The sequence below is a fragment of the Diabrotica virgifera genome, chromosome 7 (genome assembly GCF_917563875.1).
Source record: "Diabrotica virgifera virgifera chromosome 7, PGI_DIABVI_V3a".
NCBI classification, from domain to species: Eukaryota; Metazoa; Arthropoda; class Insecta; order Coleoptera; family Chrysomelidae; genus Diabrotica; species Diabrotica virgifera.
The window spans coordinates 231,521,036-231,543,699 of record NC_065449.1 but is presented as its reverse complement, the minus strand read 5'-3'; the positions used below and the strand labels follow the sequence as shown (position 1 = coordinate 231,543,699).

The following is a 22,664-nucleotide window of genomic DNA, read 5'->3' as shown; positions in this document are numbered from 1 at the left end:
TGTCCTCGTAGAAGGCTCCTTCGGTAATGTTGCATTCAAAAAGTAGACTCGATACTTTTATAATGTTTACAGGTTGATCTGAAGAATGCAGTGTACCTGGCGCCAATATTCTATTTGAGGAGAAACCCAATAATTTACCAAGACTATCATTTTTCTCGAAAGTAATGGTATGCTCTTGACAGAAAATTTCACATTTAAGCGTATTGTTGTTCGGTCTTAAAGTGAACTGCTGAACTGAATTGTATTTAGTGTGTAATGCACTTCGAATGTACGCTTCGATATCGGTAATTTCATAACATCCGGATGGAATGTCGATATGACGCAACTTTTTACGGTCATTTTGCTCATAGAAATAAAATTTTTCACCATCGATGTTTGGGATGGAATTAAATGTATGAAATCCCAACACTGCTACATAATACTGCTGAAGTGGATCAAGTACAAGAGGCACTTGAGGAGTAAACGAAAATTCGTTTGTAGTACTTGTCAAGGTTAACAATCGAGACATGACTGATACTTAATATAGGGTGTAGTAAGTTAAATATCAATATATTATGGTAAAAATTTCTTTATTTTTCTTATTATACTGTTACATGGTTTTGTCTTATTTACATTTTGCTTATAGATACCGCTCTCATAGACACCGCACAATACACATGTAGATTTCATATTGCCGCAAACATCACCCCATTCATGTTTATTATGATCTTTCTTGCAAGGTAAATGATCTCCTAGTGCGAGACGAATATCGTGGGGTAGTTTATACCAAACACCGCTCGTTATATTTTCCATAAAAATGCATGTGGCACGCCTCAAGATGTCGTTAGATGGTTCCATTGTAGAGAAACTTTAAGCATAAATGTCCACAGTTAATTTGGTTATAAGTTTGGTATGCGTCGTTATTATAGAAAATTCGTCCACCACTCAAATATGATGCTAGTTCCCGCGGTGGCTTCAAGCAACCATATGAATCAAAGTATTCTATGTTGTTATTTATCTTTCGGTAAGCTACCCAATGTGTACCAGGGTTCTTGGAAATATCAAGATTAATAATAGCACATTCGTGTTTACGGGGGGCTTGAGGTAAATTGTCCCGCATAAAAACTCCACGAAAATTTGAAATTTTTAATTGTTTAGCAAATTTATTCAAGTCCACATTGGTTAGAGGTCTATTAGGTAGCTTCAGCGGGAGTTTTTTGACTTCTTCAAGTATAATCCAAAGCCACCTTTAGCGTTTTTTCGTAGGTATAAACCTTTGCCTAGATGTTCCATTGCTTTATTATGACGTTTATCTTCTTCCAGTTTCTTTTGAGCATTCTTTGAGTCGATTACTGTCTTGGCAATGGCACTCGCACCCCCCGCTAAAGAGCCGAGAGCTGATAAGCCTGCAAAGATAGGGATTAAAGGTAAAATACCACCTGATTTTGGTTCAAATGGAATAATTCTTGGAACCCGCACATTTTTTTTCCCACCTACGTTTTTAACGGCCGTTCTAGCTGCTGCAAGTGCAAGTAGGGCTGATTTACGCAGATTTGGTGCTGGAGGAGTACGTTTCAATCTTCTGATAATTGGTTGCAGCACGTGTCGCTTAAATGATCTAACGCCTTTACCACGTTTCACACCCATACCTAGTTTTCGTTTGGCTTTCATCGCTGTAGTAGTTAACCAGGCAGTGGTTTTTTCACCCAAAGATGCGTCTTTTGCTTTAACTCGTTCCCACGCTTTATTTTCCAACACCCAATCTGCTTTATGTCGATCTTTTAAGGAATTACTTTGAGAGTATGCTATATCGTGATCTCTCGCAGCCTGATCTAATGGATTTATCCCAGGATCTCCTCGTGCTAGACGTTTCTGTAATTTAGTTCCAGGTCCTAGATAGTGGTAGCCAGGAGCGTGCAATTCAAATGGTAGACTATTGATTATAGAATTTAAAACTCCTTCACCTTGAACAACCAACATTGAAATGAATCGTTTCACACAAAATTGCTTTTTATATAACCAAGTGCATAAAATTCATCTCGATCACAAGATGAAGGTTGTTCAACAAGACAAGACACTAGCAGTGGAAAACTTAGATTTTGTCGATAACGTGACAAGAACCAGTAAACATGGTGCATTGCTACCACATTCTTTTCGTGCTATCATATGCGGCCCAAGCGGATGTGGAAAGACTAATGCTATGTTGGCATTATTGTTTGACCCGAATGGCGCTAAATTTCAAAATGTTTACGTTTATTCAAAATCGTTGTTTCAACCCAAGTATCAATTTTTGAAGGAAGTGTTAGCATCTGTGAAGGAGGTGGGCTATTTCCCATATAAAGATAATGATGCCGTAATAAGTCCTGGTAAAGCCAAACCAAATTCTGTATTCATATTTGATGATGTATCAACGGATCCGCAACAAACAATACGTGAATATTACTGTATGGGGAGACATAAAAATATCGATTGTGCATACCTATGTCAATCCTACAGTCGAGCAGGCAAACAACTCCTACGTGATAATGCTAACCTTATTGTATTGTTTAAACAGGATGAGCTCAATTTAAAACACGTCTTTGACGATCACGTCTCTCCTGACATGACATTTGAGCAATTTAAACAATTTTGTTCTGAATGTTGGAAGGACAAGTATGGTACATTTGTTATTGTTAAGGATTTTGATATTTCTAACGGACGCTATCGTAAAGGTTTCGACAAGTTTATAAAAGTTTAGACGTGGCTGAGACACCTGCATTATATAAAAGCATGTTGGACAAACAAGTGCTTCTACGCAAGCGCAAAGTTGCAGAATTAGCTAGAGCTATTCGCAAAAAGTATTTAGCGTTAAAACTAGGTAAATCGGAGGAGGATGAAACTTTGAAAAAAATGTTTAAACCCATAACCAGTGTTCTAAAAACATCGCAATACAATGCTAACGTTAAAACGGAGTCGATTAAAAAAGAAGAACCAATGGAAAAAGAAGAAGAAATTAAAAAAGAAGATATTAGCACCATAAAAAATACATCATTTATCAGCGATGAAGAGGTATTCAGCGATAAATCCGATGAAGAATACGAAGATAGCATAGAAACAAACCAATCGCAAGATAAGGTATCCGAACAAGAATTTCAAGATTACCTAGAAAAATACCATCATCTAATTCATCCTTATGTGAAAGACCATTGGCAGTATTCAGATAAAATAGATAGAGTATACGGTCCTACTCATGATCCCGTAACCTCTAAATGGAAACTTGGAAAAACTGTTATTGATTTCGCCCATAATGGTTGGATTGTGGCGAAAGGAGACTATGTTGTTGGAACTCGCGGGCTATATGAATTAATATTTTACAAAGAACCTGATTATTACACTGAGGACGATGTGAAACGATATATTACATTGCTGGAATTAACCAATGCTCATAAAAAACTGAATGGTACACTAAAGGGAACCAAAACCTATAAGTGGAATGAAATTATTAAACCTAATCTTAATAAATCACTTCTTAAACCTGACCTGAATAAATCATTTCGTCGTAATACAGTATCTGGTAGGGAGGAGGTTGGCTCAGGAATACCGACACATTGGGAAGACAGCGATGATCATGTGCAATATGTGTATTGGGATGACCCAAACGAACTTTGTGAGCGCCTCAAATTGTTGATGGCTGAGCAAAAAGCAGGAAACACCGCATCCCTCAATAACGAAATTGTTGCCATTATCAACGAATTACGTGAAGCAGATATTATATATTAACGTTAGATCAGATTATTGTAGCATCATTTCCAATATGAATGTTGACAAGTTTGGTCGCCATCATTATCGTTCTAATGAACAAGCTGTTAAAAAGCTACGTGAAGGCTTAAAACAATCTATTTTGGATGTACAAAACCAAATACATGCAGTAAAGAAGGATATGCAACGGAATCCTCCTGTAGCTGATACAGATCTTTCCAACAAGAAATTCGTAGATAGTCGCATTGTTCATGTCAAGTCTTTTGTAAGAAAAGAGTTTAATTTGTTGCGCAAAGAATATAATGCAAAACATGTTCAACTTGAACAAAAAATCTCAGACACCATAAGTAAAGTAGAAAGTGATTCTAATAAAAAAATTAATTTGTTGCTTGATGAGAACAAAGTGAATGCTGCAAAAATATCCGATTTGTCGAAACAAGTACACGAGTTTAGAAATGACCTAGATTTATTTAAACGTGAAATGAATAAGAACGTTACAGATGCTGCTCACCAAAGCGCACAAAATATGTTGAAATCGTTGGAAATGGAAAAAAAGATTAAAACAACGGATCTTAATTCACATGATTTAGAAAATCGTCTTAAGGTAGTAGAAGAATACGTTGAAAATAATAAAATTGTCTAAAGAGTCAATTGATGGACGAGTTGCATAAAACCTATTGTACAAAGAATATTGCGTTAGAACGTAAACAGTTTAGGTAGAGTGAAGATGTCTGATGCAAAAAAGGTGAAAGGCAGAAAACATAATAAATTACTAAGCGAGTTACAGGTAAATCTACAAACCATAAATGATAATAGGATTCATGATCTTGAGCAATGGCAGAAAAGCATTCGATATGAATCAGATATGAGATCTTTACTAGATAGTAGAGTATCAGAGCTGTCAAAGACTTTGTATGAGTTGGATGAACGTTTATCTTCAGCAGTAAAAGAAATCCAAGATACACTTGCTATATTTAACACATATTTACACCCTTTACTCCAAAGAGTTAAAGCTTTAGAAAGTAGAAATGGCGTCGTCCATGGAAAAGGTCCAACTAGTTAACGAGCTACACAAACCTGCTCGAAAAAATTATCCAAGACGACGTACAATAGTCAAAGGCTTAGACGATTTATGGCAGATGGACTTGGCTGAAATGCGATCTCATTCTCATAACAATAGAAATTTTAAATTAATTTTAGTTGTTATTGATTGTTTTTCGAAATATCTGTGGACTCGTCCATTAAAGACAAAGACGGGTGAGGAGCTGACTCGAGCATTTTCGGATATCCTCGCACACAGCAAACGAACACCGAAAAATCTGCAGTCGGATCAGGGAACTGAATTTTACAATAACAAGTTTCAAAATTTAATGAAAAAACATAAAATAAATCACTACTCTGTTTTCACTACCATGAAAGCAGCCATGGCTGAACGCGTCATTAGAACGTTGAAATCCAAACTTTACAAGTATTTCAGCTTACACGGTACTTACAAGTGGATTGACATATTGCCCACAGTTACGGCTGAATACAACAATACAAAGCATTCAAAAACGGGGTACAAACCATCACAAGTGAGCAAAACCAATGAAAAGGAGATTTTAAAAAACAAATTTACACATTTAAAAATCGCAGGTCCCCGAAAATTTAAAGTCGGCGATATTGTACGCATCAGCAAAACCAAAATGTTATTCGACAAGGGATATGTTCCAAGTTGGACAACAGAATTATTCAAAGTTACCAAAATCAATATTACCAACCCTGCAACGTACATGCTCGAAGACATGCAAGGTGCACCGATCAAAGGAGCCTTTTACGATGAAGAGTTACAGAAAACAGCCAATCCTGATATTTACTTAGTTGAAAAAGTTTTACGTCGTAAAGGTAAAAAAATGTACGTCAAATGGCTTGGCCTTGATGTAAAACATAATAGTTGGATCGATAATGATGCTGTCATCTAAAAAGGTGGGGGGAATTCTGAAAAATTAGCAGAAACACGTTTTTCGTTCTCAGTGTGTTGCAGTCAGTTAGCTAGTAAAAATGTATTCCCAAGATACTGAATACTCAAGCGGCAGCGAGTATGATGTCACCCTTTCACCATCATCTGAAACATCAACTGTATGTGAAGACTACGATCATGAGCTGGATGCTCTTCTAGAGAAGTATGAAGAAGCAGCTAAGAACGAGTCCCATTATCTGCTGTACACACAGTTGTTAAATGGATCATACCAACTTGGTTGTGGTCTAAGTCCAGCCAGAACATATACTCCAGCTGTAATTATGTGGAAATCGCCATGGCAGAAAATATCTTTCAGTGCCTATGAATGGGAACAATTAATTACCCAACTCAATGAGCAAAGTTTTTTCCACGAAAACGTGACCGTCTCTGATGATCCTGTTGAAATTCAGTGTGGTGAATATTGCATAATTCGACAAATAACCTACAACAGCATGAAATTCCTCGAAATAATCAAGCACGGCATTAACTTTTGTCTCTCAGAAGTGCAAGTGAACACCCTTGTGGAAGCAAATAGTGAACTTTTAACACCGTATATGTCCATGCTAGAGACTATTGAATTTCCACATTATTATTATAATACGCTTAATATTGTTCGAAATAGTTTTAGTAGTCATAATTATACGTTTTCAGACGCAATTCAAAAATTGTATACATTTACACAGGAAGGAAATACTTTACAACATATAGCGTTAGGGCAACTTATATTTTTCTGTAAAAATAGGATCGCTAATGATCTTGAAAGAATTTAATAAAGCTTGTAAAATATATCTCTGTTGTTTTATTTCATGAAAATAAATTACAAGAGGAGTATTGGCTGGTGGGGTTTATTTATATCACAGTGATGTTTTCTTATTTGAACTAGTATCATTCGAGATGCATATCAATAAAGTTGTTCTGCTCATCGCAACCAGCATAAGTTTTTGCTTAGGTGGAAATTTTACTGAGACAAATGCAGTGTCATGGCTAGAACAATATGGTTACATCACCACAAGTGAAACTGCCAGTACTGATATTACTGAAACACTAGAACAGTTTCAAGAAAGATATAATTTACCGGTAGATGGGAAATTAAATAAAGAAACGATGGAGTTAATGCAGAAACCACGATGTACACAAGGAGACAATGCTTACGCTGTAAAATCAGCATGGAAAAAATTTGATATAAAATGGTATTTTCCACAAGCAACCCCTCAAGCTTTGACAGTCACTAAAAGAGTATTTGAAATATGGGAAGAAGCATCAAAATTTAAGTTTACTTATCTGAGAATCCCAGATCCAAATCCGGATATAACTATAACAGTAGTTCCAAAACAGCACTATTTTCGATACAATTGTCAGGGTAACGACGAATGTCCTTTTAAATTTACAAGTGGTATATTAGCACATTCTTATTTTCCACCTACATCTGGGTGCATAGAAATTCATATGAATAGCAATCTAACATGGGATTTCAGTTTAAATTCTACAGCAGAAGGTCGAACAAATTTCTTTGCAGTCCTTCTCCATGAAGTTGGTCACGCTTTAGGTTTAGCACACAGTAGCGATAAGAAGGCTGTAATGTATCCCTTTTATGAAACCTTTCCTTCTCACATAACTGATGATGATAAAAGAGGCTTAGAAAAGTTATATGGACATAAAAGTAAATCTGCATCTATTCCAACTCAACCTAGGAGTAGTTCACCAACTACAACAGAAAGATCTAGGACAACCACAGCAGCTAGGACTAATAAATCAAAGCAAAATATAATAACGAATGTATGTGAATTGGAATATCCAGATTTAATATTTTTAGCGTATGCTCCATCATTTCCAACATACCGAATGTATATAGTAAGTAAGGATCTGGTATGGAAATATGACTTAAATAATGAAAAGATACCCACCAATGCTGAACAATTTATAAGATACTTTCCAAGGGGAATTACGAACGTGACACATGTTTTTCAAAGTTCCAATGGAGATATGATTGGTGTAAGCAGAAATCGTATATATGCAGCAGCATTTCCTAGCTTAAGAATTCATACAGATAACATGGTACCTGAAATCAATAACGCAAGAAGTATTAACGGTTTATTCCAAACAAATTCAGGAAAAAAATTTGTTTGTTTTGATGGTTCATTTATTGAATTTAATGATAAAGACATTATCTCAAGAGGACGCATAAGTGACGTTTTTCCAGGAATACCAAATGATATTACATCAGCATTTAATTACATCGATGGACATATATATTTCTTAAAGCACAACGTCTATTACAAGTTTAATGAATTTACAAGAAGTGTCATTGAAAAAGGTACTTTTAATTGGAATATGTTGGGGATCCCTTGTCCTGATAATGGATTAATAAAACAACTGAAATCCTTATTATCTAAAGTAAATTTATTTTATGAATAATTAATGTCTGGGGGTCCATCATCAATGGGATCTGGGGATCTGGGGATCTGGGGATTTTGTATGGGGAAAAGGTAAATAAAAATAAAGCATATTTTACAAGAAAGTCTTTTATTCGTTATTAGTAATCGATAATCGTAATCGCAAATCGTATTCGTTTAATCGAAGTAACGTTTTGTGATTATGATCAATACAACTAAAAGGTAAGTAATTACTTTACAAGAAAGTTTTTTTACATTTTACAGGTATAAACGTACAAAATATGTTTACCGAAAATGATACAAATATACAGATCGTCTTTACCAAAAGGTTTAAATTTTATTAGCATCTTAAATATCTGAGAATCTTACTTTTTTATTACGATTCCTGTGTAAGTCCTCCTCACAATCATATCTATCCTTTAGTTCAAAGAGTACCTCACAAAAACCATTTTGACACCAGGATGATTTTTTTCTAAATATCAAATGTAAGTCTGAAGCTAAACAACTAACATGAAAATTATCAGATTTAGCTTTTAGACATTTTTGTTTTTCAGAGAAAATTATTTTAAATACCCTGTAACATGGTCGACAGAGTAGCAAATTATATTTTGGTATTTGATAATACCTAAAACATAAGCAATAGTAGTCATTAAGTGCAAAAGTTTCAAAATCCTGACACTCTATAATTGCCTGACGAAGTTCAGGTGAAATATTCAATTCTAGATCATGATTCTCAAAGTCACAAACTTTAAAATGTTCATAAGGAACGGGATTAGTTTTAATTTGCATCCATTTAATTTTACTAAATTTTTGAACTATTTCCTCCGTTAATACCCATGGTAAAGGCGATTTACTAATAAATTTTGAAATTTCATGTATGTTTTCGATAATAGAGCTTATGCATAAATTCTGTAGACTTTCCATCTTCCACATCTGAAAAATGAATTCACCTATGTGTTATACTGTAGTGGCCCCAGGGCAACGTATCAAAAGTGTTGGAGAGTAAGTGCCGTTTGTCATCAAAAGGGTTTAAGGCTATTTTAGTTTGCTCAATACTGTAAACTTCATGTAATTTAGATTGTATACAACGCTGTGTTGCATAAAAAAGTGATTTTGTTTCGGCAGTTTCACGAAAACTTTTCAAACAATTCAAATAATCATCAAAGTTAATTTTCATCTTTACAACATTCATCTTAACCCCTTTCGACTTTTTAACATCTTTCTCCCCAGCCACTTTATATGTATATTGCTTTGAACGAAGACCAACGAAGTGAGTCATGATTTTTGAGTTATTCTCATCTTTCATTAGACCTGGCACTTTTTTGTTTACTAAAGGAATATTCCAAGGATTATTTGGGGGATAATCGCTTGTATCAAATCTATGAATGTCAGGCTTAATCATTTCCTCGTATATATCATTACATTCAGTTTCATAAATCAATCCATCAGTATCAATATAAAGCAATTTATTTTGATTTAATGGGAATTTTTGTAACATATAGTCATAATGAAATTCATATATGCAGGTTTTAGAAAGTTCTAAAATTGCCATTCCAACATACAATGGTTTATTAAAAATAATTTCAGCTTTCTTTAATTCTACTGCCATTAATGATTGATCGAAAATAACGCGACTATGAAACTTCGGGCTAGCAATCAAATTTCGAGCACCTACGCGTCCCTCCCATTTATTTACTAGTTTCACCAGCCTATGCTTCCTTTGGTTCTCCATGGTCTTCCCGAATACAGCGTTGTTCATGAGCTTGTATAAGTTTTTCTCAAAGCTTGTTTTAGCTTGAGCCCTCAATTGTGTATTAAGAGCAATGTAACCTTTTAACCAAGTCATTTGCTTGAATCTCAATACCTTATGAATTTTAGTAAGAACTAATCCATGTGATATAGCCTGTTTTAGGTTCCTGTAGTGAATAACGTAGTTAGTTTTATTGTACAGAGTGGACAAGAGTTTAGATTGTTTGGAACCAGGAGGTTTGCAATGCTCTACACAAAACGGTAAATCTTTATGGTAGTCATGTAAGTTTTCTGGATAAGAGAGATCAACTTCAAGAATGTATCCCTCTTTTGCATCGTCAGGTATTGACATAACATCGATATTTGTATCATCCCAATGGAAACCTCCATAAGGGAGAGGTTCACTCATCGCCCAACCATATAGATTGTTAACATCAAGGTACATGAGATATTTAGAAGGTTTAGATGGATCGTAATTCATCATGTATTTGTTGTTAGCCTCCCCCATCCGGTTACAACACTGTGATATACCTCCACGTATACCTCGTTCATAGAATAAAAGCATATCAACATCTTGTATAGTTTCCAAGTGACATCCTGTATACTTGAGCATTGCATCCCATGTAAAACCTGGGATGGTATAGTAGTGTCCTGGATCTAATCCATATGTCTTGAAGCATGTGTCTCGAAAAGTTTCGAAAACTACAGCCAAAAGAAGTATATCTGTCTTCATGTATAAATTACTGTAATCCCAAAGAGTCTTCATGTTAAATTTCTCCCACACTAATTTAGCGTGAGCATAATTTGAATCTGATATATGCTCATCGTTCAGTTTATTGTAGAATTTTTCTTTATTTGGCAACTTTGTTTCATCCAACCGTTCAATTTTATCTAAATAATCATAAAAGAATACTCCTTTTTTAGTTAACAACTTGAACGTTTCATCATCTAAATTTGGAAATTGTTTTCTTAAAATTCCAAAATTTTCTGGCTTCAAAGTTGAAACTAAGCTATCTAATGAACTCCCCATAAATCTAAAAGTATCAATGAACCGGAATCTAATATTTGTCTTTTTATGGTAAACTGTGAAACTAATATATTTTTCTTTGTTGACTGGTAAAATGGAAATGTCGTACATTTTCGCTAAATCCTTTATTATGAAATGCGAGTCGTAACCACTCATATTGTGGAAGGCTATTGGAACCACAAATGCTTTTTTATAATTTAAATTGCACCCATTGTGTGCAAAACCTCTAAAATTGCCAGTCAAATGACAATGGTCTCTTACAATTCGATCCTTCTCCAAAAATTTTCTATTACAAATGTGACATCTCTCAGTAGCATCTTTTAAACTTACTTCAACGTTCATGGGTTGAATATTTATTAATTTTGAATGAATAAATTGAGCTAAATTGTCAATTTCATGTGAAAACCATGACATACAATCCAAACCCACATGACTTTTGTAGAATGAAAAATTATCGTCATAATTACACTTAAAATATAATCCGGCACTGTACGCTGTGTGTCTTTGATATGGATGCGTTGACGTAGTTGATGGTGTTGAGTGGGATGCGCGAAGAGGAACGAGCAGTGATTCAAAATCTGCGTATACTAGGAATGGCAATTTTTCTTTGTAAACAAAGTTTTTAAATTTGACATATGGTTCTTTGGTGAAACTTATTTTGCAGTCATCTATCTTTTCACAGTAGATGATATGAGCATCCAACTTTTCTTTTGTATAAAAATAATTAAGACATCTGTCACATATATATTTCTTTCCATTGTGTTTAGAAAGTTGTGACTTGACAAGTTTGCCTAAATCTTTTATCCAAATATAGTGAAAATGTATTAGATCTTCATCACGTCCACCACTCCATGGTCCGACGTTGTCCACTTCATTATTAAAATAATATTTATTTTGAACTATCAACAGATTGACATGTTTTTCCCGTTTTTGTTTAGTTAATCTCACAGGAAGTACCGAAAAATTGAAAAGCTCATCTTTAACATTTAACTCGAAAACATTAACGGAAATATTTTCATTATTTTTTTCAAAGAGGGAAATTTGATTTAGAGTTACTGGAAATGTAAGACCTTTTAAATTAAGGACAGTGGTGTAATGAGGATATGAAGTAGTTTTGTTAGTGTTTATGTTAACTGAATATAGGGCTGATACAATGGCCCAAGCAAAACAAGCCTGGTCGTTATTCTTAACATTGATACAAGCTCGTTTTTTGGTAACTTTAGGATGCAATTGAATATACGATGAGGCTCCTTTAGCCATTTCAAATTTATTAATGTTTATTTCTAAAGATATAATTTGATTCAGTGCCCAACCACTCTGAGATTCCTCAAATTCAGATAAATCGGTCAAAACAATATTTTTAACGTAAACTTCAAACCAATAATTTAAATCGGTAGTCACATCAATAACTTCATTTTTAGTATTAAAATATTTTCTTTCTAAATTTTCCACCTCCTCAGCTTTTTTGATAAATTCCCCACAAAATGTAGTATTTACTTTTAACATGCCCATTCTTTTTAAGTTGTATTCAATTTTCTTTTGAAATAGTTTAAAAGCATCGGCAAAAAACTGTAAAATATCTTTATGCTCTTTGTTAATAATTATTCCTGTTTGTACTCTACTTTGAAAAATTGATACTATATTTCTCCATACAACCTTTGCTTTACTTCTACGTATATTATTTAACCCACCGCCTGCAACGGAATTTAAATTTTGAAGTATAATTAAAAATCTTTTAAGGATCCCTACATTGGTTTGAAGTTTTCGTAGCGTCCCTATACTTAAATCGCCATCCTTAATAGCTAAATTGCATAAACATATATGTTTTTTAACTTGTTTTATCCAATTTTTTGTTTCTCTATCCGAACAACGCTTTTTTAAAAAAAGTAATTTTTCAGTTTCATCAAATTTTTTAATTATCTCACTACTAAGAATGGCGATTTCCTCAGAATTCATTTTTCAAAATTTTGGATATGAAAAATCTACTTACAGTTTTTTAAATTTCAATTATTTCGAATGACGCTGCAGGATTTAGCTTGCTCGACGTGCTCACCAGGCCTCTGAATACGACAGCGTACTTTTCTGTCCTCAACTGATCTATATAGGGGGCGTAGTCCTCGGTAACCCGCTTCGGTAGGAACACCACACTTTCCTCTAATTCTAGAAGCACCGATTGGCCAAATGCAGTGTTGACGATTTTACTGTTTATTATTTTATATGGTTTGTCAACTTCCAGTTGCTGTAGTTTTGTAATCGGTTTGTCTTCTTTCTTAACAACAGAAACTTTGTTTAGTTTGTTTAGATCCATCTGAAATAATTGCGAATGTAAGTTCATTTGCTACATTGCAGATTCTATTATTAAAAATTACATGATTTTGAAGTAAATTATAATAAAATTGCAACAGTGAAAATATGAAAAAAGACATTGACGTAATAAAAAGCTACGGCTACAAAATCATGTCTATATAATAGGATACATTACATACGAGTTTTAACAACTCATAATAGACGGTAAACGTGGACTAGGATACAAACGAAAGTCATAACTTATGAATGTACACACGAATACCACGCTACGCTGTCTCTTGCAGGTCTGAGGAAAATTGCAACAGTAAATCATAAAAGATGACATTGAAATGATAAAAAACTAAAACTGAGGTAAAATTGTAACAGTAAAATATAAAATATTACAAAACATTAAACTGGTAAACATACAGAAACTACATAATCACAGTATAAGGGCTATACGGGAACGAGCACACAAAAATAAAATTTCCCCAGATCTACTGAAAAACTGGGCCTTTCACAACATTTGGCAACAGCGCCTCCCATAAGAGCCTGTGTATTAGCGTAAGATAGAAAATCAATTTTCTCCCAGATTCTGGGGAAATTTTAAAAAGATTTTAAGGATGCATTACGTACGAGTTTCTACAGCTCGTAATAGAAGGTAAACGTGGACCAGGACGCAAACGCAACTCATTACGAGTTTCTACAGCTCGTAATAGAAGATAAACGTGGACCAGGACGCAAACGACACTCATACCTTAAGAATATACACATGAAGGTTTGAAAAAAATGATTTACCGGCTATTATGTAGATTTCAGGTCTTTAAGGTAAAATCGCAGCAGTAAAACATTGAAATGATGAAAAAGCAGAAACTACAAGATCATTATTCTATAATAATAGGATGCATTACGTACGCCTTTCTACAACTCGTAATAAACGTGGACCAGGAGGCACACGCAACTCATAACTAAATATACACACATGAGGGCTTGAAACACAAACAGCATTTACCGGTAGAAAAGCGGAAACTACAAAATCATAGTTATACAATAGGATGTTTCTACAACTCATAATAGAAGGTAAACGTGGACCAGGACGCAAACGGAACTCATTACTAGTTTCTACAGCTCGTAATAGAAGATAAACGTGGACCAGGACGCAAACCACACTCATAACTTACAAAAAATTACATAAGAATATACGCAAGAAGACTTGAAACAAAAAGCATTTACAGGTAAATAGGCTCCAGGTCTTTAAGGTAAAATTGCAACAGTAAAACACAAAAGAAGACGGAAGACTTCTGAAGTAGCAAATAATTAAATACTAAAAATATTTACTTACTTTTTTAGTTGTATTGATCACACTCACAAAACGATTACTTGGTGTAGTTCGTGACTGACAGAAACTCTATGAAATGGCTATCCCCCGATTTCAGTTTAAATAGTAGCTACTCCGGAAATGCCTCGTGAACACATTCACGTTTTAATTGCATCTTTTAACTAGTAATTTGCAAACGATTAAAAAACATTTGCACTTAATTCGTGGGAACGACATGTGCATAATATTTATAGAATTTGTACATCCTTTAACTAGTAATTTGCAAACCATTGGAATGTGGATGTATCCGGTTCACTCGTGGGAACGACATATAATATTTATAGTTGGTGCATTAACGTATGACATCATTGGAATGTGGATGTATCCGGTTCACTCGTGGGAACGACATATAATATTTATAGTTGGTGCATTAACGTATGACATCATTGGAATGTGGATGTATCCGGTTCACTCGTGGGAACGACATATAATATTTATAGTTACTGTCAGCGTATTTCCCGCGGTTCACTCATTTCGCCACACGTGCATTAACGTATGACATCATTGGAATGTGGATGTATCCGGTTCACTCGTGGGAACGACATATATAGTTGCCGTTGCGTCAGCGTCCACATTGCAATATATTTTTATTACTTGGAGGTACTCACGTATTTTTCTTTGAATTCTAAAAGCACATTGTAGAATGCAGGCGGGGTGCATTCGTTTGTATGAAATTATAATACTAAAAAATCGTTGCTTTTTGCCGACACCGTATCTACATTGCCTAATTTTGTTACATAACGCCATTTTTACCGCCCCCGGAGGCCCCACCCTATGGGGTTCTTCTTCAGAGGCCTCAACGCCGCTGGCCGCCAACACGTCTACTTCTCACCCCCTACAGGGTGCGACAGGGTGTACTTCTTAGGGTTCTTTTATAACGATAGGGTTCTTCTTCAGAGGCCCCAACGCCGCTGGCCGCCAACACGTCTACTTCTCACCCCTATGACGACAGGGTGTACTTCTTAGGGTTCTTTTATAACGACAGGGTTCTTCTTCAGAGGCCTCAACGCCGCTGGCCGCCAACACGTCTACTTCTCACCCCCTATGACGACAGGGTGTACTTCTTAACGACAGGGTTCTTTTATAACGACAGGGTGTACTTCTTGCACCAGAGGCTACGGCCTCAACGCCATCCTAGCCATCAAGCTGGCCGCCATCTTGGATCTTGGATCTCAGATTCCCATATCTCTACTACTAATACCGGTAAAGGAATATCCCGGTTTAAGGAATAGAAATTTGAGATCCAAAAATGGTTTTACTAAGCACATATGAGCGGTTATTAGAATATCCCTGTTATAGGAATACTTTTGCTTGGCACGAAAGCTATTCCAATAAGCGGGTTCGACTGTAATAGCAAGCTGAAAATTTGTTAATAGCTTAACGGTGTCTGATCGGACAAACTTTTGATATATATGGGAACAGGGGAAGTTTTATTAATTGTGGAACAGGTTAAAAATTTGACAGAAATTCCAATTGATTTGTTACCATTTCATTAAATTCTCATGCAAAAATCAGACTGGTGTTTATCACCAACTGAAGAACCAGACAGTGGACTAATGATAATAAATGAAGAGATACTGAATCTGAATGCTCCCAAAACTATGAAAAACGGGAAAGTTCCTAGTCCGAACGAGTTACCTGTTGAACAGTTGAACTATTAAAGGTGTTAAACTATAAAAGCCTGGAAAATTACGGATGCAACTGAAGAAATGCTTGTTATCGAAATATGATAAAAATAGCATTAATATAACACGTAGCAAACATGGAATCCTTAAGAAAGATGATGGAGGAAAAAAATACTCAACACTATGAAAGAAAGAAAGACAGGCTACTTTGTTCACATACCAAGAAACTAAAAAGATGAGTTCATACTATTGAGTAGGTATATAAAGAAAGCTAGAAGGAAAAAGGGGATCGGGTAAACGACGCACATTCTGGTTGGAAAAATTATAGCAGTGGAGTGGAAAAACGACAACAAAACTCTTCAGAACTGCTGTAGACAAAGTAAAATGCACCATGACGATCAACACTGTTCTTAGAGGGTGAGGCAAGCTAAGAAGAAAAAACAAAAAAGAATTAAGTACATAAATTAGCAAAAGGCATAAAAATACGCAGATACCTTGTAGAGAAGCTAGCACAAAAAATCACTCGTACATAAATATAATCATATTGGAAAATCCTTTACATGGAAACAAATGCATTAGGTATATGCTTCACGTAGCGATAGAATAAAGAAGAAAAAAGAGATTTAAGTACTTAAATAAACTCTACAAGACTAGTAACTACAAGACTCCTGGAGATATTTCAAAAAATCAAAAATATTCATGTGTATGGTATTTCGTAAGAAAATTACGCATCAAAATAATCATATTTATTTATAGTGGAGTCACTGAAGGTGGATATGAGCTATTACCTCCGATTTCGTTCAACCTCCATCGATTTGCATGAAAATTGCTGAGTGGTTAGAGGATATCTCAAGAAACAAAGGTGACATGGTGCCAACTTGCGCTTTTACCCTGGGGGTGGATGCCACCCCTTCTCGGGGTAAAAATTATTTTATTAAAAATAACCCCATAATTAGATAGGGGGACAAATTCTAAGCAAAATTTGTTATATAAAGTTATTAAAATAAATCAAAACTTTTTGAGTTATTAAAGGTTAAAAAGTTTAATTTTTCGTAAGAAAAATGCATGTTTTTAACCAATTTTTCATAGATAACTCAAAAGCTATAAGTTTTTACAAAAAAGTTATTATTACCAAAATTGAAGCTAATAAAAAATTAAATAAACTCCTTACTAAAATAACCTTTTAGTATTAACTAAAAGTGAGTTATAGGTAATTGAATGCATATTTTTTTCGGCGAGTACTCAAATCTAAGTATTCAAGCTTAAATTACGAGAAAGTAATCCATTTTATAAAATAAACTGATTAAACGTTTGTGAACGTACTTAGAAATATCTATCAAATGAGATACCGAACAATTTAATAGCATTAAAATTTATGCTCCAAAAATTTTCAAAATTTATCTTTTAAAAATTTTTCCAAAAAATGTTATCGTTTTTTTAATAACTCCGTTAATTTTTAAGATATCAGGTTCATCTAAAAACGGTTTGAAAGATAATTCCAAAGGTTATTAAAACTCGTTAAATATAATCTTTCAAACCCCTTACTTTTTTAAAAATCAAAGATTAAATGGCCACGGTTACGTGGTTCTCGTAGCAAAATTTAAGCTTTAAACGTTTCTATCTCGGTTATTTTTCACCCCACAGAAATAATAAAAAAGGTATGATATTTGGTATAGAAAAAACTAAAATTTGGTTAATTACATATATTGAGTATTTTTATAGTTATTATCAAAAGAAAATGAAACTGACGATAATTTTAAAAATTCTGATTTTTTTAAATTACATCCTTTTTCAAAAATATGCATTTTAAACCGATGAAAATTGTTAAAGTCATTACTTATGTCAATACAAATAAATTTTTTTAAGGATTACTATAAATTTTAAGTTTTGTGGAAATGGCGTATGTTTTATTTTTCACTTTTTCGAAAGAAATATAAAGGGTTCTCTTAGTTTCATCATAACTTGCTCAATTTTGATTCTATTAACTTCTTCTGAAGCTCATTTGTTAGGTATTCTGAAGTACTTCGATAAGTGTTTAACAAGTATATTTTATAAAATGCATCGTTCCCGTTATTTAAGCTTGAATACTTAGATTTGAATACTAATCGAAAAAAATATACATTCAATTACCTATAACTCACTTTGAATTAACATTAGTTAAGTACTTTGAGTGAGTAGTGTATTCAATTTTTTATTGTCTTCAATTTTGGTAAGAATAACTTTTTTGTAAAAGCTGGTATTTTTTTAGTTATACGTGAAAAACAGCTTTAAAACATGCATTTTTTTACGAAAAAATAAAATTTTTGATCTTTAATAACTCAAAAAGAATTGATTTACGTTAATAACTTAATATAACAAATTTTGATTAGAATTTGTCCCTCTATCGATTTATGGTATTATTTTTAATAAAATAATTTTCACCCCAGAAAAGGGGTGGCATCCACCCCCAGGGTAAAAGCGTAAGTTGGCATCATGTCACCTTTGTTTCTTGAGGTATCCTCTAACTGCTCACCAAATTTCATGAAAATCGATGGAGGTTCAACGAAATCGGAGGTGAAAACCTTCAGTGACTGCACTATTATGTTAATATCTTTTTTTATTTAGCACTTTGATAATAAATTTTGGTGTATTTTAAAAAAAAATATAAGTACTCACGCAAAAGTGCTATCTAACGATCATCTGTACCGAGAGTTTACACTTTGATCAGGACTTGTCTTATCTTTAGACAAATACACACTATCATCACCTTCAGAAAAACTACTACAACCTATATCCTTGTCTTTTTTCTGCATAAAGTTAGTACCAGCAGCTCGTTTAACAGTACACGTGCAAGATTTCCACACAACGTCAAGTCCGCCGTATTATCTGCATGTTCTTCGTAAAAAGGCAACTGAGTGCTGGAACTCCCCGAAGACTCAAACTGTGAGTTTGTTTGATTTAACGCTCTCATCCACCGACATGGCCTCTAAAATATTGTTCCCGGTAACGTCATGTTCAATTGTTCGAAAAGACCCTACTTTTTGACACGGGATAAAAAGGGCTAAAAACATAACCGTCTTATCCTGCGTACCTACTCCACGAAAAAACAATGTAGATAGCAGAATTTGATTCAACAAACATCAATTTACACGGTATTTTTAAAATTTCAAATCTGTTTTAGAGAATAATAATTTTCATCTAATAGAATCTACAACATGGATGAGAGTGGTTTACTTCTTCTTTTAGTACCGTGCTCAAATTTTAGGCGGGGATAGCTTCCATGACAAGCTATCAGAGTGGTTTACAAACGGTACCAAATAAATTACATAATGCTACTCCCACTGGAAAAAAGAAGTAGCAAAAAATATAGCTGCATAGCAAGGAAAAGCTGTGAGAGCTGCATGTTCTGTGAGTGCAATAGGACACTATGTTCCACCTTTCTTTATTTTCGCACGCAAAATACTAAATCCTCTTTTGATAAAGGACGCATCTAGTTCTGCTGTCGCCGTAACCCATTCTGGATACATGAAATCAGTTAAGTTCCTTTAATTTCTGGAGCACTTTCACAATATACAAACCATACCGCTGAAAGCCCTGTCCTATTAATGCTGGATAACCACATATCTCATACAACTCCAGAGGCCATCACTTACGCAAAAAATAATAACATCCACTTGCTCAGCATCCCAACTCATAGCAACCATCGAACTCAACCACTGATCAGAAACTTTTTTAAACCAATAAAAGCTTGCTATCTCTTACAACTCCTCCAGCTGGAGAAGCTTAGGTAGACAATAACAGTCGTTTTGAATCATCGTCATGGAAACCAAGATCGTCGCCATGCTAACTAATTATATTGAAAGTTTGGTTTTGACAACCTTGTCAAAGAATTAATTTGAGTATGTATTTTCATATTAATTAAATTAATTGATTAAGATTTGGTAATTTTTTAAAGGCTCGTAGAAAAAATATTGTTCCTAACTCTTGCAGAAAGTATCTTTTCCGCACTCGACTGCTTGCCGAACTCCCGCTTCGCGTCGTTCGGCAAACTGCAGTCGCGTGCGGAAAAGAATGACTTTTTGCACTTGTTAGGAAAATAACTATTTCATTTTTAAGATGGTTCAAGAAAACGAAGCAAAATCAGTTTTAGAGGCTTCAAATGTCTGTATAAGATTTGTACGTGAAATCAATGATTTTTTCCTTGATAGACTGGCGTAGAAGGCAAAAGATTCAGAGGAAGATCTTCAATACGATGGTCGGACTAATTAAAGGACATGACTATGGTTACTTATTCTTCGAAGCAAAACAACACGCACAGGACAGAGCTAATTGGACAGAAATATTCTAACAAATTACTACATCCTTACGAAGAAGAAAATATAGAGGAGGAGGAGACTAGTGTATTAATAGGTACTTCGATAAAAATCAAAAATATACTCACCTAAAAGTGCTATCTAGCGATCTTCTGTACCGCGAGTTTACACTTTGATCAGGACTTGTCTTATCTTTAGACGAAAACACACTGTCATCACCTTCAGAAAAACTACCACAACCTATATCCTTGTCTTTTTTCTGCATAAAGTTAGCACCAGCAGCCCGCTTAACAGTACCGCTCCTTGCCAAACTGGGAACCAGATTTCCACATAACGTAAGATCCGTCATATTATCTGCATGCTCTTCGTAAAAAGGAAGCTGAGTGCTGGAACTCCCCGAAGACTCAGACTGTGAGTTTGAGTTTGATTTCACGCTCTCGTCCACCGACATGGCTCTAAAATATTGTTCCCTGTGACGTCACGTTCAATTGTTCGAAAAGACCCTACTTTTTGGCACGGGGCAAGTGCGTAAGGGTTAAGAGCTCTATTTATATTGGAATTATAACAGAATCATCCCTTGTAAAACGGTCACGGTTGAGAGGTTATGTATCCATGCCAACGATTATCTAATGAATGTTAACGATTCGATGGTCCCATACATAAGTGAGTTAAATCAATATGTGACATAGGATTTTAACTTTTCGTATTAAGTTTTTTGTGATCGTATTAATTATCTGCGTCTAAAGGATATACATAATCGATATTGTGTTAATTAAATGCGAAGTAATTAATAGAGTGTGTAACGATTTTTATTAAATTATGTACATTTATTATAAACGCATCTTTAAGCAGAATAAATTATATTTCGAAAAATTTATCTATCTCAGTTTCATTAAACGTTTGATAAACACGTTTGATTTAAATGTTTAATAAACAACATATTAAAAAGTTCTACTCGAGAAGTGGGTGCTTCATTTTTTATTAAACAAATGAACTAGGAAGTTTGATGTTTTTTTAAATAACTTCGAAAATATAAATTTTAGAACAAAACTGACTTGACCATTGAAAAATTCAGAAAATTTTACAAAAAAAACATATAAAGAATTTTCTAAAATTAAATATGTATCTTCTAAATTTTTTATTTATAACGCTAAAGTCACCCTTCTCACAAACATTGGCGCACTGTAAACTAGCGTACGACGAAGTGCACGGTTGAGTTATTTTAATGTAATTCTTTAACTAATGGATCAAATGAAATTTTACAAATTGAACCTAAAAGAAGAATAATTAAGCTATCTTACGGTTATAATAAAAAGAAATAAAATGTATGGGCATAAGTACGGTGGGGGCGGGAAGTGAGCCTTACATGAATTTTGTTTAAAAATTATTTAAAAATGTGTAACTAATACAATTTTTGTTATAAAACCCTCAATTTTGCACAACTTACCTTTCAAGCATCGTACTAAATGATGTTTCATTTAAAAAAAATCTCAAAAATTTAATTCAAATGATATGACGTCTTAAAAAATATAATTTTTGAAATATTCGTTGTTTTATAGAATTACCACCAATTTAAGACGGTATTACTGTTTGAACAGATCTATTACAGATTTATAAGTGCTTTTTTAAATGTTAGGATGTAATATTTAAAATGCACTAAATTATTTTACTTTAGAAATGAAATAGACTATTTCTTTTTGAGAAAATTAAGAAAGATAACAAAAATGTAATACAAAAACCGAAAATTACCAGCTAAAAAAATGTTTATACAGTATGTCCCTGTAAGTTGTATCCATATGGAAAACTTTTTTATTATTAGTTTTACAAAAAAAAGTTATTCTTCATAAAAAGCTCTGCATGGTCCAAAACCTAAGATTTAACTATCAAATATCAAATTTTTTGAATATTATACGAGGTATGTCAAAAAGTTTGAATTTCACTCAAGAGTAAAGTAGCTTTATTTCTCACAATATTGAAATTTGCTATTATGAAAAGCTGTTTGGAATTAAAAAATATGTTCTAGTATGCAATTACATCCTTCTAATTAAAAAATTATTTTTTTGAAAAATTATGGATAACTAACATTATTTTCAGTTATTTCAATTCAGATAACTCTTTTATTATTAATTTTACGAAAAAAAGTTATTCTTAATGAAAAGTTCTGCATGGTCTAAACCCTAAAATACAACCATCATATG

At 33.9% G+C, this 22,664-nt stretch overlaps 1 protein-coding gene across 1 annotated transcript in view; it reads right to left on the bottom strand.

Annotated features, from left to right (window-relative positions):
* Nucleotides 1-21,069, bottom strand: part of LOC114327259 (uncharacterized) — a 39,210-nt gene extending 18,141 nt beyond the window's left edge. The window contains exon 1 of the mRNA XM_028275802.2: nucleotides 20,595-21,069. Within this exon, the coding sequence (XP_028131603.2) occupies nucleotides 20,595-20,917 (323 nt within the window). The 5' untranslated portion in view covers nucleotides 20,918-21,069. The remainder of the gene's footprint in view (nucleotides 1-20,594) is intronic.
* Nucleotides 21,070-22,664: the final 1,595 nt, after the last annotated feature.